At 39.1% G+C, this 20,818-nt stretch overlaps 1 protein-coding gene across 1 annotated transcript in view; it reads left to right on the forward strand.

The window, feature by feature from the left end:
- Window positions 1–20,818, forward strand: part of LOC121459294 (importin subunit alpha-4-like) — an 84,493-nt gene that overhangs the window by 46,743 nt on the left and 16,932 nt on the right. Inside the window, exons 3-10 of the mRNA XM_041668854.1 lie at window positions 4,897–4,986; window positions 5,171–5,200; window positions 5,290–5,342; window positions 5,465–5,560; window positions 9,395–9,480; window positions 11,900–11,986; window positions 12,333–12,502; window positions 13,620–13,664. Of these exons, the coding sequence (XP_041524788.1) occupies window positions 4,897–4,986; window positions 5,171–5,200; window positions 5,290–5,342; window positions 5,465–5,560; window positions 9,395–9,480; window positions 11,900–11,986; window positions 12,333–12,502; window positions 13,620–13,664 (657 nt within the window). The remainder of the gene's footprint in view (window positions 1–4,896; window positions 4,987–5,170; window positions 5,201–5,289; window positions 5,343–5,464; window positions 5,561–9,394; window positions 9,481–11,899; window positions 11,987–12,332; window positions 12,503–13,619; window positions 13,665–20,818) is intronic.

The following is a 20,818-nucleotide window of genomic DNA, read 5'->3' on the forward strand; positions in this document are numbered from 1 at the left end:
AAACTACTACAGTAGAGGCTTTTAAACACCTGTTTATGAATGAAATCTAAATGATGTCACCATGTAGCAGGGGAGACAAAGCCCCAACGAGACATTTCTTGCAGCCAAATGAAACCTTTGCTGGAAATGGTTGCATCTAATTGAGTTATTGGCTAAGGGAACCTATGGAAATCCTCAAACTACCAATGTGATTTCTAACGCTGTTGATTTTTCTCCACAAACTGATGGTGAGGCCCTGTTGCTGAAGGCAGCAACTACATAACTCATTGTACAGAGAAATTGAGCTGGTGCCTACCTAGAACCTTCACCCCTATGGACTAGAGTTCATCGTACTGGAAAGTAACTGTATATTACCAGAGGGAAAGATAACACACAGACCAGCTACAAACGTTCAGTCTACAGCAGTGTCCTGCCTGTAGGATGTGCTGGTGCAGTGGTGTGGCGAACAAGTTGTGGAAGTAACAACCACAATGGATTGAAGTCCTTTTTCATGAGATGGAGACCATGCTGACACTGCCCAAGAACCTGAGACTACATAGGTTCTAGACCCAAGGGGGTACCAGATACCACTGTCTGCTAAAGGAATGTAGCAATAAAATGACTGCTAATGACATTCTGCTATACCCAAGCTTTCTCTTGTGGTTGATGGAGACAAATTCAGAGACCTACAACTGGACAGTGTGTATAAAGTGAGAGACTTTGAACATGTTGTCCTAAATGGGATGTCTTTGTCAAATACTTCCCTTCAGGTCTCATGAAACTTGATGGAAGAATAGGCAGAAAGATTTTAAGAATCAGTGGGGATGGGAAATACCAAGGAAACAAGGCCTTCTAGACACAGCAGGATTGACACACATATGAACTCAGACCATGGCAGCAGCTACAGGGCCTGCATTGGTTTAAGTCAGATGGGGTTCTCAGTACTGAGAGTGTAAGTGGACAGAAGTTCCCATTCCTAACACAGAAAGCCATCTCCAGTTGTTAACTGCTTGCAAAGGAAAAATTGGTTTTCTCCAATGGAGTTCCTCTGGGTATGCAAATCAAACTTAAGGGCAGGCCCCGTGTCTAGCAACAGATAGCCAACACAAAACAAACACAATGGTATTTAACTTAATGCTTTGCCTAGTGCCCCCCAGATTTTTTGCTTATATTCTGTCATTTCCTATTTTGTGTTTTAATGGAATGTCTGTGTGTGTGAATGGGAATGTCCCTGCACCTGTGTTTCTTGCGCTATTTCTTTGGTTTTGTTTTGTTGTATTCTGATTTGTTTTTTTAGAAAATTTTTTTAGATGCCTGTCTTCCTTCCTTCCTTCCTTCCTTCCTTCCTTCCTTCCTTCCGTGTGTGTTTGCGTGTGTGTGTGTGTGTGTGTGTGTGTGTGTGTGTGTGTGTGTGTGTGTGTTTTGAGACAGGGTCTCTATATATCTTTGGGTGTCCTGGAACTCACTGTGCAGACCAGGCTGCTCTGGAACTCAAGCGATCTACTTGCCTCAGCCTCCAGAGTACTTAGTTTACTACCTCTTGGTTACTGATATCCTAAAAAAGGATCACATGATTCCTTGGAGAAATGTTCCAAGGAGTTTAAGGGTTGGCAAGGTAGTGCAGATTTTACCCCTAGCCTGTTAGGAACCATGAGGAAGGAAAGAGACAACGCTTACAGGTTCCAAAGATTTGAATAATTCACCAAATAAGCAGGTCTCTGATTGATTAGAGCTGCAGGACAAGTATTCGGGAGCCTTGTTCTCCTGACAGCACCACGCAGGAGCAAAAATAGGGCTTATAAGCACAAAAATTACAAGCATTAACAAATGCTAAGGTACAGTTACAATTTTCACCAATCAGTCAAAGCTTAGGAACTTTGCTTATATGAACTGATTGATATACAATGCAAGCCTTTCAGTTCAGCCAATCAGTTTCATTTGTTCTCTGTGTTGTCAGGAGCAGCCATGGTGTTTCTAAAGAACTAAAGATGCGTAACGACTATTTCTAGAAAGTTTAGGGGAGGAGGTTGATTGGCAATTGGAAAGTTCTCCACTTTTATGAAACAAAAACTACCACGGGAGCACTAGATGAGACAGTTCCAGAAAATATGCTTGTCAGCTACTTCCACTTGGGAGAGGAAGAGTAATTAAATGACATCTTTATAAACTGAGTCCAAGAATTAAAAGGGTAGTTTCACATTGAAAAGTGGGTTGTTTCACATTTGCAGAAGAAGGTGGAAGGTTGATACAAAAGGTACACGATTTAGTGAATTAAACATCATAATTGAAAAGAAATGTAACAATTTAGATATAGAAAGGTGGTTTGTCCAGTGTGGTGGCACACACCTTTATTCTAGTGTCCGAAGGCAGAGGGAGGCACATCAGAGTCTCAGGCTGGATTGATAGGGATAGCAAATTTCAGGCCAGTGAGGACTACCTAGCGAGGCACTGTCTATCCAAATGAAAAGTATAGGAAGCTTTTCCCTAAGTACATAAGGGTGCACCTACGAAAGCAGACATGTTATTTATGATGAAAAGTGCTATTCTGTGACAGGGATCTATTTTTATCCTGGAATAGTAGGAGTGATAAATGGAGTAAGATTCCTGAGAGATTTGGGCGCTTAACTTCTCAGGTGCTGAGAAGCTGAAGTGAACCAGGATGAAGATAGAAGGGATCAGGGTTAGAATAGTTTGGGGAAACACCATGACCAAAGCAACTTGGGGGAAAGAGGGTTTATTTCATCTTCTAGCTTGTAGTCAGTCATGTAGGCAAGTTGGCAGGAACTGAAGTGGAGGCCATGGAGGAGGGCTGATAATTACTGGCTTGCCCCTTGTGCTTGTTCCTCCTGCTTTCTTAGAGCACCTAGACTACCAGCTGAGGGTAGCGTTGCTAGCAGTGACTCTCCCATATCAACCATCAATCAAGACAATGCCTCTCACTTGCCTCCAGACAGATCTTATGGGGGTATTTTCTTAACTGAGAGTCCATCTATCTTGTGTCAAGTTGACAAAAGGGGAAAAAAAAACTAGCCAGGATGATAGTTGTGCTGAAAGTTAATTTATTTAAACTTGTAAATGGAATTAATTTTAGTTTTTGGGAAGCAATTTCAGGTTTGTAGTTTGAAACTTAAAATTGCAAGAAATACAAAATATAAAAACCACTGTACATGCTTGTGGCACATAGCTTCCTTGGATTGTTAGCACTTTTCCATGTTTGCTTTCTTTTATTTATATATTAGATACACATGTATTTTTCTTTGAACAAGCTATAAATAATGGCAGGATTTTCTATTACCTTTAGTATCCATAGAAAGAGACTTTTCTGTGTAATAGTACATTTATCAGGTTAACATAGGATTACATCTTCTAATCAGTAGAGTCGACTCAGAATTTGCAAATTGTAAGTCAAAGAGCCTGTCCAAGATCACATACTGCGTTTCTTGAAGGACTGGTCCCCAGTCTTTCTCATCTTTAGTGACTTCATCTTAGAAGCATGCAGGCTTTATTATTGTTATTATTAAATGGTAGTTTAGGGTTTTTCTGGTTTTTCTAAAGTTATTTAGTTTGATTAGGAATAATGCCAAGGGGATAATTGTTTTTTTTTCTTTTTCCCTGCATCAGACCAGGGAGCACACAGAGTTAATTTGTCCTTTACTGTTGGTAGCACGTTTTGTCATTTGGCCAAAAATACCATCTGAGATCTGCATGTATGGCTTAGTCGTAGAGTGCTTGCCCAGCATGTACAAAGCCCCAGGTTCTGTCCATAGTAACTGCCTCACACCAAATAAACATAACAGAACAAAAAAACCAGAGAGCGCCACCCACCGTTGTTTTCACTATACCTTCATATATATCCATCAGGGGCTTTGCCATCTGTGAGGTACTGTAGTTTAAAAGGTAGCTACTGTTGGTTATTTGTGTAGTTACTAAGGAAGAATGATGACTATATAGACGTCATTGTGTTTGCATGTGCTGGCTTGTACATAGAACAGAAGTTAGTGTTATGCACGTGTGTATGTAGTTTTCATTTTCTATTCTGAATGTTGCCATGAATATTAAGGATATTTAAATAACTTTTCTTCAGAATCGAAAAGATCCACAAATATTGGGTACCAGAAGTTTATTCAAATTTTAAGTTAAAAATTTGTTGCTGTTAAATAATACTTGAAATGGCATAGTTAACATTCTGAACAATTTGGGTGTCATGAAATGTAGGATAGGAGTAACTCTTGTTTGTAAAATTTAGGTAGCAAGGGTTTAATCTGGACTGGCAAGATGGTCAGTCAGTCAAAGTACCTGCAGCACAAGCCTGACCACCTTCATTCAATTCCTGGTATCCATAAGAGCAGAAGAGAAAACTGAATCCCAAAAGTGTTTCTCTGACCTCTTCCATACATGGCACTGTGGCTAATTCATACGACATTTAATAATTTCTTATGCCCCCCAACTTGCAACTAGGCATTAATACTTATCCTAAGATCTTCTTAATAAATTGCTTCAGGCAGCTGTTAGCAGTAGGTAGATGAAAACTGCTTGATGGCCGGGCGGTGGTGGCGCACGCCTTTAATCCCAGCACTTGGGAGGCAGAGGCAGGCGGATCTCTGTGAGTTCGAGACCAGCCTGGTCTACAAGAGCTAGTTCCAGGACAGGCTCCAAAACCACAGAGAAACCCTGTCTCGAAAAACCAAAAAAAAAAAAAAAAAAAAAAAAAAAAAGAAAACTGCTTGATGCATAGTTCTGTACCTCAAGTACCCTTAGAGTGTTGGTCAGAACACTTGGTGCTTGAAGAGCTGGGGATGGAGATGGCACAGAAACAGTGGAATTAAACAAGTTCATTGTTAATTAATTCAGCACCAAATACAATTTTATTAACAACAGCCTTCATGAGCTCTTAAACATTTATCTATTACCTTTCAGAACAAAAGAGATGAACACTTACTGAAAAAGAGAAATGTTCCCCAGGAAGAAAGCTTAGAAGATTCAGATGTCGATGCTGATTTTAAAGCAGTAAGTCTTGCCCTTGTTTTTATAATGTGTCTGTAAATACTTTCGTCATGACCAGGGGATGTTATTTTCAAATTTAACAAAAATCAGATAGTGATAATTACAAGGCATAGTAATTCATAACCTGATAGACTAATAAATAGTTTTGTTAATATTCTCTGCTGAACTATCTTTCTTTCTTTTTAAGCAAAATGTAACACTAGAAGCTATATTGCAGGTAAGTTATTAATTTAATACTACCATCCTGAAATGGTTTTAAATAAGTTTTTTTTTATAAATGTCTGAAATATACACTTGTTGTTGCAGAATGCTACAAGTGATAACCCTGTAGTCCAGTTGAGTGCTGTCCAGGCAGCAAGGTAAGAGCTGATCCGCACCTTATGGTGTTGGAGCTGACTGTGCAGAAGTGGGGAAGTAGAGTATATTTATATTCATAGTTTGAGAGCTACAACAAATATTAATCTTATGTTTCTTTTTATAGGAAACTATTATCCAGTGACAGAAATCCACCAATTGATGACCTAATAAAATCTGGGATTTTACCAATTCTAGTCAAATGTCTAGAAAGGGATGATAAGTAAGTCTGGATTTGCCTGCTCACTTTTTCCAGTTAATTTAAATTTAAAATTGGTATTTTACTAAATGGTTTGGTGGTGGTTTGCTCTCACCGAGCTTGGATTTGTTTTGTTTTGAGGTACTGTAGAAAAAACTCAAGCCTTGAGCAGGTGCTATATATTCTTTATATATATATAGCAGGTGCTATACTCTTTAAATTGTCATACATTTCTATGTAATTTTCTTATTCTCTGATGGTATTTAAACATCACAAATTGTATTTGAGGCACCATTTGCTTATGATTCTATATATAGATTAGCCTCATGACTAGTCAGCATGAATGATGTCCAGAACCATGTGGCTCTTCCTTACCCTGGGAATAGACCCGCAGATCACCGATCCTCTGGGTAGTACACTCCAGCCATGGTTAGTTGTCCCGTATCATGCGAGGGAGTGCTGCTTACCCAGAAGAGAAGGGAGGGCAGTCCATTTGTACATAGACATTTCTCAGGGCTGTGCATTAAGCTCCTTCAGTTTGAATTAACTTGGTTTGAACCCCATAATTCTTTAAAACAAATACTATTTTTGCATCTAGAACATATGGCCTGAAAAAGTTTTTTTGCTAAATATCCAAGAAAGTTTTAGTTGATTAAATAAAAATAAAAGTGCTGCCGATAAGGACTTTTTGTATTTGTTAGTTGTATTCAACTAACTCAGGCAAACAATACTGCAAACACCTTATGCTTCCACAGTAGCTGCAATCCTCCCTCTACCTCTAGGCCTTAACTGTGTCTGTTAATGCGTTGAAGATAACCTCAGCAAACATTAAAATGCAATGATGGTGCTATAGGGAATGAAAACAAAGCCACTTCCTTTTAGATTAACTTGACAAAGAGTAAGCCCAAATTTCTATTTCCAATATTCTTCCTGTGTCTTTCATCTATCTGTATACTGTGGTTGCTGGCCCATCTGTAATCTACCTCTTATATGGGTCTGATTTGTCCCTGTTGCCTGTCTGATCTATATGTGTCTGAATATGCCCCTATCCTTGTGTCTGTTCCTAACAAATGACTTTTGCTCTGTATTGGTCAGCACAGAAAACAGGTCGTTGAGAAAGGGATGGGGAATTCAACTAACTCAGGCAAACAATACTGCAAACACATGATCAAGCTATATCCACAAATTGTTTTCAACATTTATGGTGGATATTTGTCATATAAGGTTGCTTCTAAATCTGTCTGGTGTTTTCAGCAAGTGATACCACACACACACACACACACACACACACACACACACACACAATTCTGGGTCAGGAGCATGGAGGAATACTAAGATTAAAGCTATGCATTAGCTTAAGTTGTAAAAGTTGCTGATTGCATGAACAATCCAAGGCCTAGTAAGGCTGGTTACATTGTTCTCTTAAAGGCAAATTAAATTTAAAGACGCAGAACTCCTAAAAGGGTAGCTGGTTAAGTACACCGTCTTAAGTGATCTCAGGGGGGATTATCAATTGAGCTGTGAGGTCTGGAAAGTCTCAGTCTCTTTGGGATTAAGAGATACTTTGATTAAGATGTGTCACTATACTTAACACCTTAAAAAAACTGCCGTATATTTTCCATAGCAGAAAGTAAAGATAACTTTTATTCCAGCTGTTTAAAAGATTAAATTCCATCTTACATCTGCCAGCAAGGCTCCTTTTTTGTTCTTGGTTCCTGGCTCTGGTCCTTCCATTCCTGTCTATTTGATATAGCCTTTGGCATAGGTTTGTGGGAGTGTGTCTAGGAAACAAATTAACAAAAAATAGGACAAAATATAAACAACTTAATGAATAATTTCAGAGCCATCGCCCAAGTCATGAATAGAAAATTGCCAGTGCTTTTAGATAATGACTTTATGGTTTCTCATGGAAAGCTGTGTTACAGTGTAAAAGGCATGTTAGACGTCAGAGCCATAGAGATCCTGGTCTAAATCTAGACTTGTTGTTGACCAGAATCCAACTGACTTTTGAGCCTCAGTCATCCCATCTGTAAAAATTAGGTGGCTGTGAGAAAATGTACACAATTTAAACAAAATATTCTACATTGTTTATTTGCTTCATTCAGCTGTTTTTATATCTTTTCTCTCTCTTCTTTTTTCCCATATGACCCTTTAGAAGACTTTCCTTGGCCTTGAAATTTTACTTTTTGTATCTTCCCATTTTCCATTCATGGCCCCCGTTTCCAGTGTTTCCTAAGTTCTCCACAGGAGTTTGCTAATTCCTCCCATTCTAGTTAGGGAAGTCTAGATTGTTGCTTCCTGTTAAAGCATCCTGTTAATGTCCACTCCCCAGTCTGCCTTTCCTACCTTCTCATTCCCTGCTTTCTGCCAGAATTGATCCGGTCAGCTCCGTCTGCTCCGTTTTCTACTTGCTCTTTATGGCACGTAACAGGTATTTTCCATCTGCACTGCTGCTAAAGCTGATCATTTGTTTTCCTTACTTCCATGTTTGTATAGAGATTTTTCTTCTCATTCCCTAGTTTTGAGCTCATTTCTTTTTTATTTTATATTTTTGGCTATATGTCTTCCTATTCCACTGTTTCTGACATTATATTCTTCTATCTTTGTTACTTCTTTTTAACAGACCACTCCTGTAGAAGCCTTTAACCTCTTTTATCCATTTTACATGCTGTTGACTCTGACTCTGACCCCCATCCTCCTATGCCCCTACTGGATCCTTATACCAGGCAGGCAGTACTCTGCCACTGGACTGTATCTCTAGCTGTTGCTTCTGTTTTTACTTTTGAGTTGTAGTTTTGTTCATTGACCTGGGCAGGCCATTTTGAATTTCTCTGTAGCTCAGGCAGTCCATGAACTTATCATTCTCCCCCTGCCCCTCTCTTGCTTGTATCTAAAATTGCACCTGTTTTTATTTTTTTCCATTACTTTCCTTTCTTCTGATTGTCAGTCTCTCTCTCTCTCCTTCTCTCTCTCTCTCTCTCTGTCTCTCTCTCTGTCTCTCTCTCTGTCTCTCTCTCTCTGTCTCTCTCTCTCTTTCCTTTCTTTCTACAGGGTCTTCATTGTGTAGCCCTGGCTCACTTGGAGCTTACTATGTGGCTAGCTTCCAATTCACAAAGTTACACTTGTCTCCCAAATGCTGGGATTAAAGGTGTGTGTCACTATGCCTGGCTTTACTCTTCTCAGCAGAATAAATTTCAAGTTGTGAACCCTAGAACATTTGAGATAGTCACCATATCCCACCATCATTTACGTGATCACAGTTTTATTTTTGTTCATCCTTAACTTCAGCTTTTTAGCCCCATTTCTTGTTGTCCATACATATCATCCCACCCATGATACCCTTTTTAGCATAGAGTGTCAGTGCCTGCCAATTAAATTAAAATTTAGAACAGTGAACTTGATTTTTACTTTGTTAGCTCTTCCATGACTGTCTCAGATCATAATGCTTTAGCTGTAGAACTAACTATACAGGCTTTAATAACTACAGTTAGTAATGTAACCCAAATGATAGTGTACTCAGGTGAGGGTCCCAGTTGTGAGTAGTCTGGAGGGCGCAGCTGGTATTGACCTGATGCGAGAACTTTGGCTAGTACAGTGATAGTGGGTTACTCTCTAAGGCTAGGAATGTTGAGGAAGAGTCATGAGACATAATTGGCTAAGTATTGCAACCATCAGTGGACATAAAGAAGGCAGGTTTGTAGTAACTGAGAAGCAGTCAGATGCTTAGGTAGAGGTGGCAGCCAGTGGTGAATATAACAAGTGAAATTGAAAGATCAGGTATGGTGCTTGTGTGGATTTGAGGCTTATAAGTTACGGTGATAGTTCCATGTCTAAAAGGATTATTTTGTTTTTTAACAGTCCTTCATTACAGTTTGAAGCTGCTTGGGCACTAACTAATATAGCATCAGGAACCTCTGCACAGACTCAAGCTGTTGTACAGTCTAGTAAGTCAAATCTTTCTTTTTTAATGATGACACAGGGTTTTATACTAAAGACTGAATTTCATCTCAGAATATTTTAAAGTTACAGTATAAGTTTTTATGTTACTTTAATGATTTCTTTTCCTTCAGTATTAAACTGTCATAAAATAATTCTTACTTTGGACCCAAAAAGAAAATGGACTATTATCTTTCAGGGTGGAGACTATCCCCTAATAAGGACTGAAAAGTCTTGTTTTAAATACTACTTTCTGAGTGTGCTGAGTAGCTTAAGCCTTTTCATGTTATGGCATATACTTTTTTTGAGGGGTGGGCAGGGTAGGGTCTTGCTGTGTAGCCAGGTCTGTCTTTGAGCTTTCTGTATAGTCCCCAGCTGACCTTACACTCAGGATACTCCTGCTTTAGTGTTATAAGTTCTGGGATTACAGGTGTTAGACCTGGTTTATATATACTAATTAAAAAATTGTTTTTGAATTGTAAGATAGGTCTGTATCATGAATACTGATATTGGGGTTCAACCTAAAAACCAGAAAAGCAAAAATAGCCAAGTCACTAAAAGTCTTACCTTTACCAAGGCTGGGTGACCACAGATTTATTCCCTCTAGTGCTGGGATTAAGGGCACCACCTGGATTTGTTTCTGCATTGATCTTGTGTAGCCTAGGGTGGCCTTGAACTCAGAGATTCATCTGACTTTACGTCTCCCAAATCCTGGGATTAAGGTTGTGTGTCACCGTTGCCTGACCTCTAGTGGCTTTAGCTTTGCCTCTGGTTGTAAATAATATGCCACTACACACATCCTCACTGTGTAGCCTTGGCTAACTTGAAACTTGTTATATAGACCAGGGTGGCCTTAAAGAAATCAACCTGCCCCTGCCTCCCGAGTGCTGGGATTAAAGACATGCACCACCACTGCCTGGCTATGAACAAGTTTTTAATAGAAACTAGGAGGTAAGATTAACTACAGCGTTTGATTTTCATTATAAACAATTTATCAGTGGTGGAAATGTAAATGCTTTGAATATTAGTTTTTAAAAGCTCCTCATGGAGTTCACCATGTGTCCCCAGTTCTACACCTAGATGAAATGGAGAGAAAGCATGCATACAGTGATGGGTGCACAGGTGACAGGTGTTCACAGCAGCATCAGTCATAGTGATTCAGAAGTCCTCTATTAATGCATCGATAAAATGTGTGCAACAGAATACTGTTTAACAGTCTAGAAGAATAAAGCATCGGTACCTGTAACATTAGAGGCGCACTTGAAAGTCACATAGTGGGGGCTGGAGAGATGGCTCAGTGGTTAAGAGCATTGCCTGCTCTTTCAAAGGCCCTGAGTTCATTCCCAGCAACCACATGGTGGCCCACAACCATCTGTAATGAGATTTAGTGCCCTCTTCTGGCCTGCCGGGATACATGCAGGCAGAACACTCTATACATAATAAATAAATCTTTAAAAAAAAATGTCACATAATGAAAGAAATCAGTATGTGTGATTCTCTGAAATGTATAAACAGAAGAGGCAGCTATTTAATGTTTGCCTGGTTCTGGGGTTCTGAATAATAGAAGAGTAAGTGGTTAGTGATTGCTAGAGATCGGAAAGCTCTTCGAGGGTTGATGAACATGTAGTTCTGCAAAAGTGCTAAAAAGTAATATATACTTACCAGTGATACATTCTTTTAAAGTATGAATTTTTTTTAACAAAAAGGCCTAGTAAGTTTTAGTAGTGTACAGGTAAAGCCTAAATATCCTGGAGCTGGCACAAGAGTAGAAAGTTTAAGAACAGGTGAACTTATCTTGAGGTTGGTTATGGTGATAATGTGTAGGGTTTAATGGAATAAGAAATTTAGAGACGAGAGAGGTGTTAAGATCACTGACTGCTCTCCCAGGGAATCCTTTCCTAGCACACACATACATAGTAGCTCGCAGCAATCTTTAACTCTAGTTCTAGGGCATCAAACACCCTCTTCTGGCTTCCACAGACACTTGTGGTACACAGATATACATATACGCCAAACACCCATACACATAAAAATGAAGATAGAAAGAATAAGAAATATGGTTATTTTACATTACTTGGTAAATCTGGTTAGTTGGTTCTGAGGAATTTTATTGAAAATAAGTATGATGATTTCAGGATACATGTTTGGGATGGGAACTTAAAAAATTAAATATAGGGAAGATTTTGTGCTTTTTTTTTTTTAGTTGATGGCATCAGTAGTATGCTTTGGGCTCTGTTTGGTACTTTATTGTTAAAGTATTACCAGGTTAAAAGTACTGAAATTAGTTATTTTTATGTATCCTTGCCCTGTTTATACAGTGAACTGTAGTTGGACAGCTATAGTGTGTCTGACCTGTGACTACTTTATTGACTTGCTTGGGTAGAAATCTGTGACCACGTCAGATAACTGAGTTTTTATTACACACAGATGCAGTGCCCCTTTTTCTGCGACTCCTCCATTCCCCACATCAGAATGTCTGTGAACAAGCGGTGTGGGCTTTGGGAAACATTATAGGTAAGCTGAATTTGGATTTGAAAAGGCTTTAGTTGAAAATCTTAAATTAACTTTTTTTCCTACATTGGCATAGTCATTACACACTATGTTTCCTCTGAATTTCATATGAGTTGACTGTATTCATAAACATTTGTAAGGGGTTCTTAAGTGTAAAAGGAATATATAATTTGTGTTGGTAGTGGTTAAATTTGTGTTCCCCAAATCAAAATCATGGAAAGCAGCACTTGATGTCTGACTATGGTGAGGAAACATAGAGCATCAGTGTCCCAACATGAGCCATTGCACACATTTCAGACTTTCCCATCCTGATTGTAATTTTTTTTAAATACAATTTTCATTTCTGTAGGTGATGGTCCTCAATGTAGAGATTATGTCATATCACTGGGAGTTGTCAAACCTCTTCTGTCCTTCATCAATCCCTCCATTCCCATCACCTTCCTTCGGAACGTCACATGGGTCATTGTCAATCTCTGCAGGAATAAGGACCCCCCACCGCCTATGGAGACAGTTCAGGAGGTAAATGCAGAATTGTAAAGGCGAGATGGCTTATCTCCCTGATTATGCTTTAGGTATTCATGCACAGGAAATATATAATGAGCATATACTGATTTTATTGAAAATTCTTCTGTTTTTAAGTATAACGTACCATATGTCAGAGTTAAGTGCTATACAGTAGCAAGAAGAATGCCAGTCCATTTAATGTATTTTTTCATGACTGTTTCCATGAAGAGAAAACACAAATTCAAATAAGTGGGGAGGGAGGAAGCCTTGTTTTGCTGTACTACTTTTTGGATTTAATGCTAAGAAATATGCAAATAATTTGAGTTAATTTGCATTCAGTCCATTGAATTCTGAAAAAATTGGTGTTCTTAGAAATGTGCTCTACTTTAAAATTTAGAAATCCTTTAAAACCATTATTGGCTTGACTGTTTAGAGAGTCATTGACTCTGTATCTTTATAAGCTGTGTCTTTATCTAGTGTCTATTCTTAGTGTGAGTGCCTAACAGCCATTACTCGGTGCTCTAGGTTTGTAGAAGATCTGTTAGACCCAGGGGTCAGCAAACAAACCCTATACCTTGCACTGGTTGTGATTGTTTTTGTTTTTGTTTCTTGAGACAGGGTTTCTCTGTGTAACAGTCCTAGCTCTTGTAGACCAGGCTGGTCTCAAATTCACAGAGATCCACCTGCCTCTGCCTCCTAAGTGCTGGGATTAAAGGCGTGCGCCACCACTGCCCAGCTGGTTGTAATCTTCCTGACTAAAGTTAGTGTTTTACTAACTTTACTCCAGCATCTTATTGAATAAAAATTTAGACGATGATGACTGTGAAAGGAAATTTCTTGTAACTACAATGTATGCCTGTATGCTAACATCTCCATTCTTCTCACCTGACGTTTTATGCCATAAATAAGGTTTCTGAAAATACTTGACTTTCTTTTAAGGAGTATTAATCTTTGTTAGATTTATTTGGATCTTTTAAACATTTGAAATACGTTTTTGATTTTCAAATTGAATTTATTAAATTAGATATTCAAACAAATTTCACATTTTAAGTAGTTACTGTTTTTGTGTCATTATTTGTTTTTATAAAGACATTTCCATCAACTAGCATGACTGTTTATCTTCTTTCCTCAGATTTTGCCAGCTCTATGTGTTCTCATATACCACACGGACATAAATGTGAGTGAAGTGGTGTCACTGTGGGGTTTGTCTCTTGATGCTACCAGAAGGGTTTTCTAAAAGCAGTGCTAAAGAATAGTGGGGCAGGGGGTGGAGAATGAGAGTAAGTTTAAATCAGATTGATGTAATTTTTGTTTTTAATCTTCCAGCAAGTATGCTGATTTGTTGGTCCCTGAAGTGATTAAGAACAGCAATCTCTTTCTGTGGTTTCACTTTCCAAAGTTTTAGTCACCTGTAGTCAGTTGCAGTCTTAAAATATTAAACAAACAACTTTAGAATAATTTATTAATATATTTAAAATAATTTTGTAGTATATGCCTATCTTTGCTCTATTTTATCATTAGTTTTTGTCAATTTATTAATCTGTCTAATTTGTGAATTAAACTATCTAATATCTATGAATAAGAAAACACATACATCTCTCTATATATGTAAGTATTTCTGTGCTGTGTTGTAGCACAGTAGGCATCCATGTGGGTATTATAGCTTGTCCCCACGGGGGTCTGCTGTAGTGAACTTTTTTTTTTAAAGATTTATTTATTTATTATGTATACAACATTCCTGCAATGTATGTTTGTATGCCAGAAGAGGGCACCAGATCTCATTATAGATGGTTGTGAGCCACCATGTGGTTGCTGGGAATTGAACTCAGGACCTCTGGAAGAGCAATCAGTGCTCTTAACCTCTGAGCCATCTCTCCAGCCCCTGCTGTAGTGAATTTTAAAGCACAATTAGGTTGTCGGATGCTGCTAGTTCATTTCCCGACTGCCCTGACTCGAAATAATCACACAGAAACTATATTATTTGCAATACTGTTTGGCCAATAGCTTAAGCATATTTCTGGCTAATTCTTCTATCTTAAAATAACCCATATCTCTTATTTTGTATTTTACCATGAGGCTTGTGACCTACTAGCAAGGTTCCAGTCGGTGGTTCTTTCTCTTCTGGCTGTTCCATGGCTTCTCACTGACTTCTCCTTCTCTCTCTCTCCATATCTCTTTTAGCCTTGCTATCTTCTGCTAAGTCATTGGCTGAAAGCAGCTTCTTTATTAATCAGTAAAAGCAGCACATATACAGAAGAACTTCCCACACCACAACTATCTATAAAATGGTAAATTTTTTTTTAAACTTTTTTTTTATTTTATTTAACTTTATTATGTTCGTTGGTGTGAAGGTGTCAGATCTCATGGAACTGCATTTTCAGACAGTTGTGAGCTGCCATGTGGGTGCTGGGAATCGAACCCGGGTCCTCTGGAAGAGCAGTCAGTGCTCTTAACCGCTGAGCCATCTCTCCAGCCCCAATGGTAAAAATTTTATGGTAAAAATTTTATGAACCATTATGGTCATAATAAATAATTGCCATGACAGAATTAAAGCTAGGTCCATGATCTATACCATGATCTCACAAACACACAACATGGGGAAGGCGGCCGGAACACCGGGCGGCGGCCGGCGGCCGGAACACCGGGCGGCGGCCGGCGGCCGGAGGACGCCCAGCACAGCCGGCAGGGACCAACTGGGACAGGCTGGAACCGGCTGGGACCAGAGCGGCAGCAGAGGACACAGGCTGCAGGGAACGCGCGAAACACCGAGAACAGATCGCCCCACTACAATTAAACCAAAGAGGTAGGCATTCGGTTGGGGAGGTCCCTGGCAGAGGAGGAGCCCGGTCCTATTCTGAAGACCCTTCTGAGGGGTGAGAGGGATCTTGCCCCCCCCCTTCCGCAGGAACCAGGAAACAGAGCAAGGGCATTTTGTAAGAGGAGCCCCTGGCCAGCAGGGAAACCTGAACCAGTTTTAACAGACCCCTTAGATAGCATCGATAGGAGGAGATGGGCAGGCGTCAAGGAAAGAATTCACCCAATAATCTGAAAATCAGCATGAAAACACCAGAACCCAATGATCTTACAACAGAAAGTCTCCAACACCCTAACACAGATGAAGTGGAAAAAATTGACTTTTTGAAAGCAGTAGAGTCCCTTAAACAACATGTGAAAAATGCCCTTATAGAAATGGATGAGAAGTATAACCAAAAATTTGAAGAAATGAGTAAATATGTACATAATACCCTGGGAAACCAAGAAACAACGATCAAACAGGTAATGGAAACAGTTCAAGAATTGAAAACTGAAATGGAAGCAAGGAAGAAAACACAAACTGAGGACCAGCTGGATATGGAAAATCTAGGTCAACGAGCACAGCCTACAGAAACAAGCATAATCAATAGAATACAAGAAATAGAAGAAAGAATCTCAGATTCTGAGGACACCATAGAGAAAATAAACACTCTGATCAAAGAAAACTGCAAAGCCAACAAATTCTCATCACAAAACATTCAGGAATTATGGGACACAATAAAAAGACCAAATATAAGAATAATAGGAATAGAAGAAGGAGAAGAGTCACAGCTCAAAGGCCCAGAAAATATTTTGAACAAAATTATGGAAGAAAACTTTCCCAACTTAAAGAAAGATATTCCTTTGAATATTCAAGAAGCATACAGAACACCAAACAGACTGGATCAAAGGAAAACATCCCCTCGCCATATAATAATCAAAACACAAAATATACAGGTTAAAGAAAGAATACTAAGAGCTGCAAAGGAAAAAGGCCAAGTAACTTATAAAGGTAAACCGATCAGACTTATACCTGATTTCTCTATGGAAACAATGAAAGCCAGAAGGTCCTGGATAGAAGTACTGCAGAAGCTAAGAGACCATGGATGGAAGCCCAGACTACTATACCCAGCCAAGCTTTCGTTCACTATAAATGGAGAAACCAAGACATTCCAGGATAAGAACAAATTTAAGCAATACGTAGCCACGAATCCAGCCCTACAGAAAGTAATAGAAGGAAAACCGCAACCCAAGGAATCCAACATTGCCAACACTGCCTACAATAACTCAGGCATCTAGCGACCCTTCACTAGCACAACTCAAAGAAGGGAGACACACAAATTCTACTTCCAAAAACAACAAGAATATCCGGCATGAACAACCACTGGTCATTAATATCACTTAATATTAATGGTCTCAACTCACCTATAAAAAGGCACAGGCTAAGAGATTGGATACGAAAACAGGATCCAACATTCTGCTGTTTGCAAGAAACACATCTCAACCACAAAGACAGGCATCTACTCAGAGTAAAGGGTTGGGAAAAGGTCTTTCAAGCAAATGGTCCTAAGAAAAAAGCAGGTGTGGCCATATTAATTTCTAACAAAACTGACTTCAAACTAAAATCAATCAGAAGAGATCAAGATGGACACTTTATACTCATAACAGGAACAATTTGTCAGGATGATGTCTCAATCCTGAATATTTATGCCCCTAATATAAAAGCACCCATGTATGTAAAAGAAATATTACTAAAACTCAAGGCAGATATCAAACCACACACACTAGTAGTAGGAGACTTCAATACACCTCTCTCAGCAATGGACAGGTCAATCAGACAGAAACCTAATAGAGAAGTAAGAGAACTACTGGAGGTAATGAAGCAAATGGACTTAACAGACATCTATAGAACATTCCACCCAAATAGGAAAGAATATACCTTCTTCTCTGCAGCCCATGGAACCTTCTCGAAAATTGACCAAATACTCGGAAACAGAGGAAACCTCCACAGATACAAAAAAATATCAGTGTCCACCTGCGTCTTATCAGATCACCACGGATTAAAGTTAGAATTCAACAACAATCCTACCTCCAGAAAGCCGACAAACTCATGGAAACTGAACTGTCAACTACTGAACCACACCTGGGTTAAGGAAGAAATCAAGAAGGAAATTAAAGTCTTCCTGGAATTCAATGAAAATAGAGAAACAACATACTCAAACCTATGGGACACTATGAAAGCAGTGCTAAGAGGAAAGTTCATAGCACTAAGTGCCCACCTAAAGAAAACAGAGAAAGCATACATCGGAGACTTAACAGCACACCTGAAAGCTTTAGAAAAAAAAGAAGCAGACACGCCCAGGAGGAGCAGAAGACTGGAAATAATCAAACTGAGGGCGGAAATCAACAAAATAGAAACGCAGAAAACAGTCCAAAGAATCAATGAAACAAAAAGTTGGTTCTTGGAGAAAATCAACAAGATCGACAAACCCCTATCCAAACTAATTAAACGACAGAGAGAGAACACGCAAATAAATAAGATCAGAAATGAAAAGGGGGACATAACCACAGACACAGAGGAAATTCAGAGACTCATTAGATCTTACTACAAAAGCCTGTATGCCGCAAAACTAGAAAATGCAAAAGAAATGGACATGTTTTTAGATAAGTGCCACATACCAAAGCTAAACCAAAACCAGGTGAACAATCTAAATAGACCTGTTAGTCGCGAAGAACTAGAAACCGTTATCAAAAATCTACCTTCCAAAAAAAGCCCAGGACCAGATGGTTTCAATGCAGAATTCTACCAGAACTTCCAAGAAGAGCTAATACCTATACTCCTTAATGTATTTCACAATATAGAAACAGAAGAGTCATCGCCAAATTCCTTTTATGAAGCTACAGTTACCCTGATACCAAAACCACACAAAGACCCAACCAAGAAAGAAAATTACAGGCCTATCTCACTCATGAATATCGACGCAAAAATTCTCAATAAAATACTGGCAAACCGAATCCAAGAACACATTAGAAAAATTATCCATTATGATCAAGTAGGCTTCATCCCAGAGATGCAGGGCTGGTTCAACATACGCAAATCTATCAATGTAATCCAGCATATAAATCAACTGAAAGAAAAAAAACCATATGATCATTTCATTAGATGCTGAAAAAGCATTTGACAAAATTCAACACCCCTTTATGATAAAAGTCTTGGAGAGATTAGGGATACAAGGGTCATACCTAAATATAATAAAAGCTATTTACAGCAAGCCGTCAGCTAACATTAAATTAAATGGAGAAAAACTCAAAGCCATCCCACTAAAATCAGGAACACGACAAGGATGTCCACTCTCTCCATACCTCTTCAATATAGTGCTTGAAGTTCTAGCAATAGCAATAAGACAACATAAAGGGATCAAGGGGATTCGTATTGGAAAAGAAGAAGTTAAGCTCTCGTTATTTGCAGATGATATGATAGTATACATAAGCGACCCCAAAAACTCTACCAAAGAACTCCTACAGCTGATAAACACCTTTAGTAATGTGGCAGGATACAAGATCAACTCCAAAAAATCAGTGGCCTTCCTATACACTAAGGATAAGGAAACAGAGAGGGAAATTAGAGAAGCATCACCTTTCACGATAGCCACAAATAGCATAAAATATCTTGGGGTAACTCTGACCAAGGATGTGAAAGATCTATTTGACAAGAACTTTAAGTCTTTGAAGAAAGAAATTGAAGAGGACACCAGAAAATGGAAAGATCTTCCTTGCTCCTGGATTGGGAGGATCAACATAGTAAAAATGGCAATTCTACCAAAAGCAATCTATAGATTCAATGCAATCCCCATCAAGATCCCATCAAAATTCTTCACAGATCTGGAGAAGACAATAATCAACTTTATATGGAAAAACAAAAAACCCAGGATAGCCAAAACAATCTTATACAACAAAGGAGCGTCTGGAGGCATTACCATCCCTGACTTCAAACTCTACTACAGAGCTACAGTATTGAAAACAGCTTGGTATTGGCATAAAAACAGAGAAGTCAACCAATGGAATCAAATAGAAGACCCTGACATTAACCCACAAACCTATGAACACCTGATTTTTGATAAAGGAGCTAAAAGTATACAATGGAAAAAAGAGAGCATCTTCAACAAATTGTGCTGGCAAAACTGGATGTCAACCTGTAGAAGAATGAAAATAGATCCATATCTATCACCATGCACAAAACTCAAGTCCAAATGGATTAAAGACCTCAATATCAGTCTGAACACACTAAACCTGATAGAAGAGAAAGTGGGAAGTACTCTACAACACATGGGCACAGGAGACCACTTCTTACATACAACCCCAGCAGCACAGACATTAAGGACCTCATTGAATAAATGGGACCTCCTGAGACTGAGAAGCTTCTGTAAAGAAAGGACACTGTCACTAAGACACAAAGGCAACCTACTGACTGGGAGAAGATCTTCACCAACCCCACAACTGACAAAGGTCTGATCTCCAAAATATATAAAGAACTCAAGAAACTAGACTGTAAAAGGCTAACCAACCCAATTATAAAATGGGGCATTGAGATGAACAGAGAATTCTCAACAGAAGAACTTCAAATGGCCAAAAGACACTTAAGGTCATGCTCAACTTCCTTAGCGATCAGGGAAATGCAAATCATGACAACTTTAAGATACCATCTTACACCTGTCAGAATGGCGAAAATCAAAAACACCAATGATAGCCTTTGTTGGAGAGGTTGTGGAGAAAGGGGTACACTCATCCATTGCTGGTGGGAATGCAAACTTGTGCAACCACTTTGGAAAGCAGTGTGGTGGTTTCTCAGGAAATTTGGGATCAACTTACCCCTGGACCCCGCAATACCACTCTTGGGAATATACCCAAGAGAGGCCTTATCATACAACAAAAGTATAAGCTCTACTATGTTCATAGCAGCATTGTTTGTCATAGCCAGAACCTGGAAACAACCTAGATGCCCTTCAATGGAAGAATGGATGAAGAAAGTATGGAATATATACATATTAGAGTATTATTCAGCAGTAAGAAACAAGGACTTCTTGAATTTTGCATACAAATGGATGGAAATAGAAAACACTATCCTGAGTGAGGTAAGCCAGACACAAAAAGAGGAACATGGGATGTACTCACTCATATTTGGTTTCTAGCCATAAACCAAGGACATTGAGCCTATAATTAGTGATCCTAGAGAAGCTAAATAAGGAGAACCCAAAGAAAAACATATAGGCATCCTCCTGAATATTAACCTCCAGCAAGCGATGAAAGGAGACAGAGACAGAGACCCACATTGGAGCACAGGACTGAATTCTCAAGGTCCAAATCAGGAGCAGAAGGAGAGAGAGCACGAGCAAGGAACTCAGGACCATGAGGGGTGCACCCACACACTGAGACAATGGGGATGTTCTACTGGGAACTCACCAAGACCAGCTGGCCTGGGTCTGGAAAAGCCTGGGATAAAACCGGACTCTCTGAACATAACGGACAATGAGGACTACT

This window comes from Microtus oregoni, unplaced genomic scaffold, assembly GCF_018167655.1.
Source record: "Microtus oregoni isolate MIOR12 unplaced genomic scaffold, Mior012 000001F_ref0000356, whole genome shotgun sequence".
NCBI classification, from domain to species: domain Eukaryota; kingdom Metazoa; phylum Chordata; class Mammalia; order Rodentia; family Cricetidae; genus Microtus; species Microtus oregoni.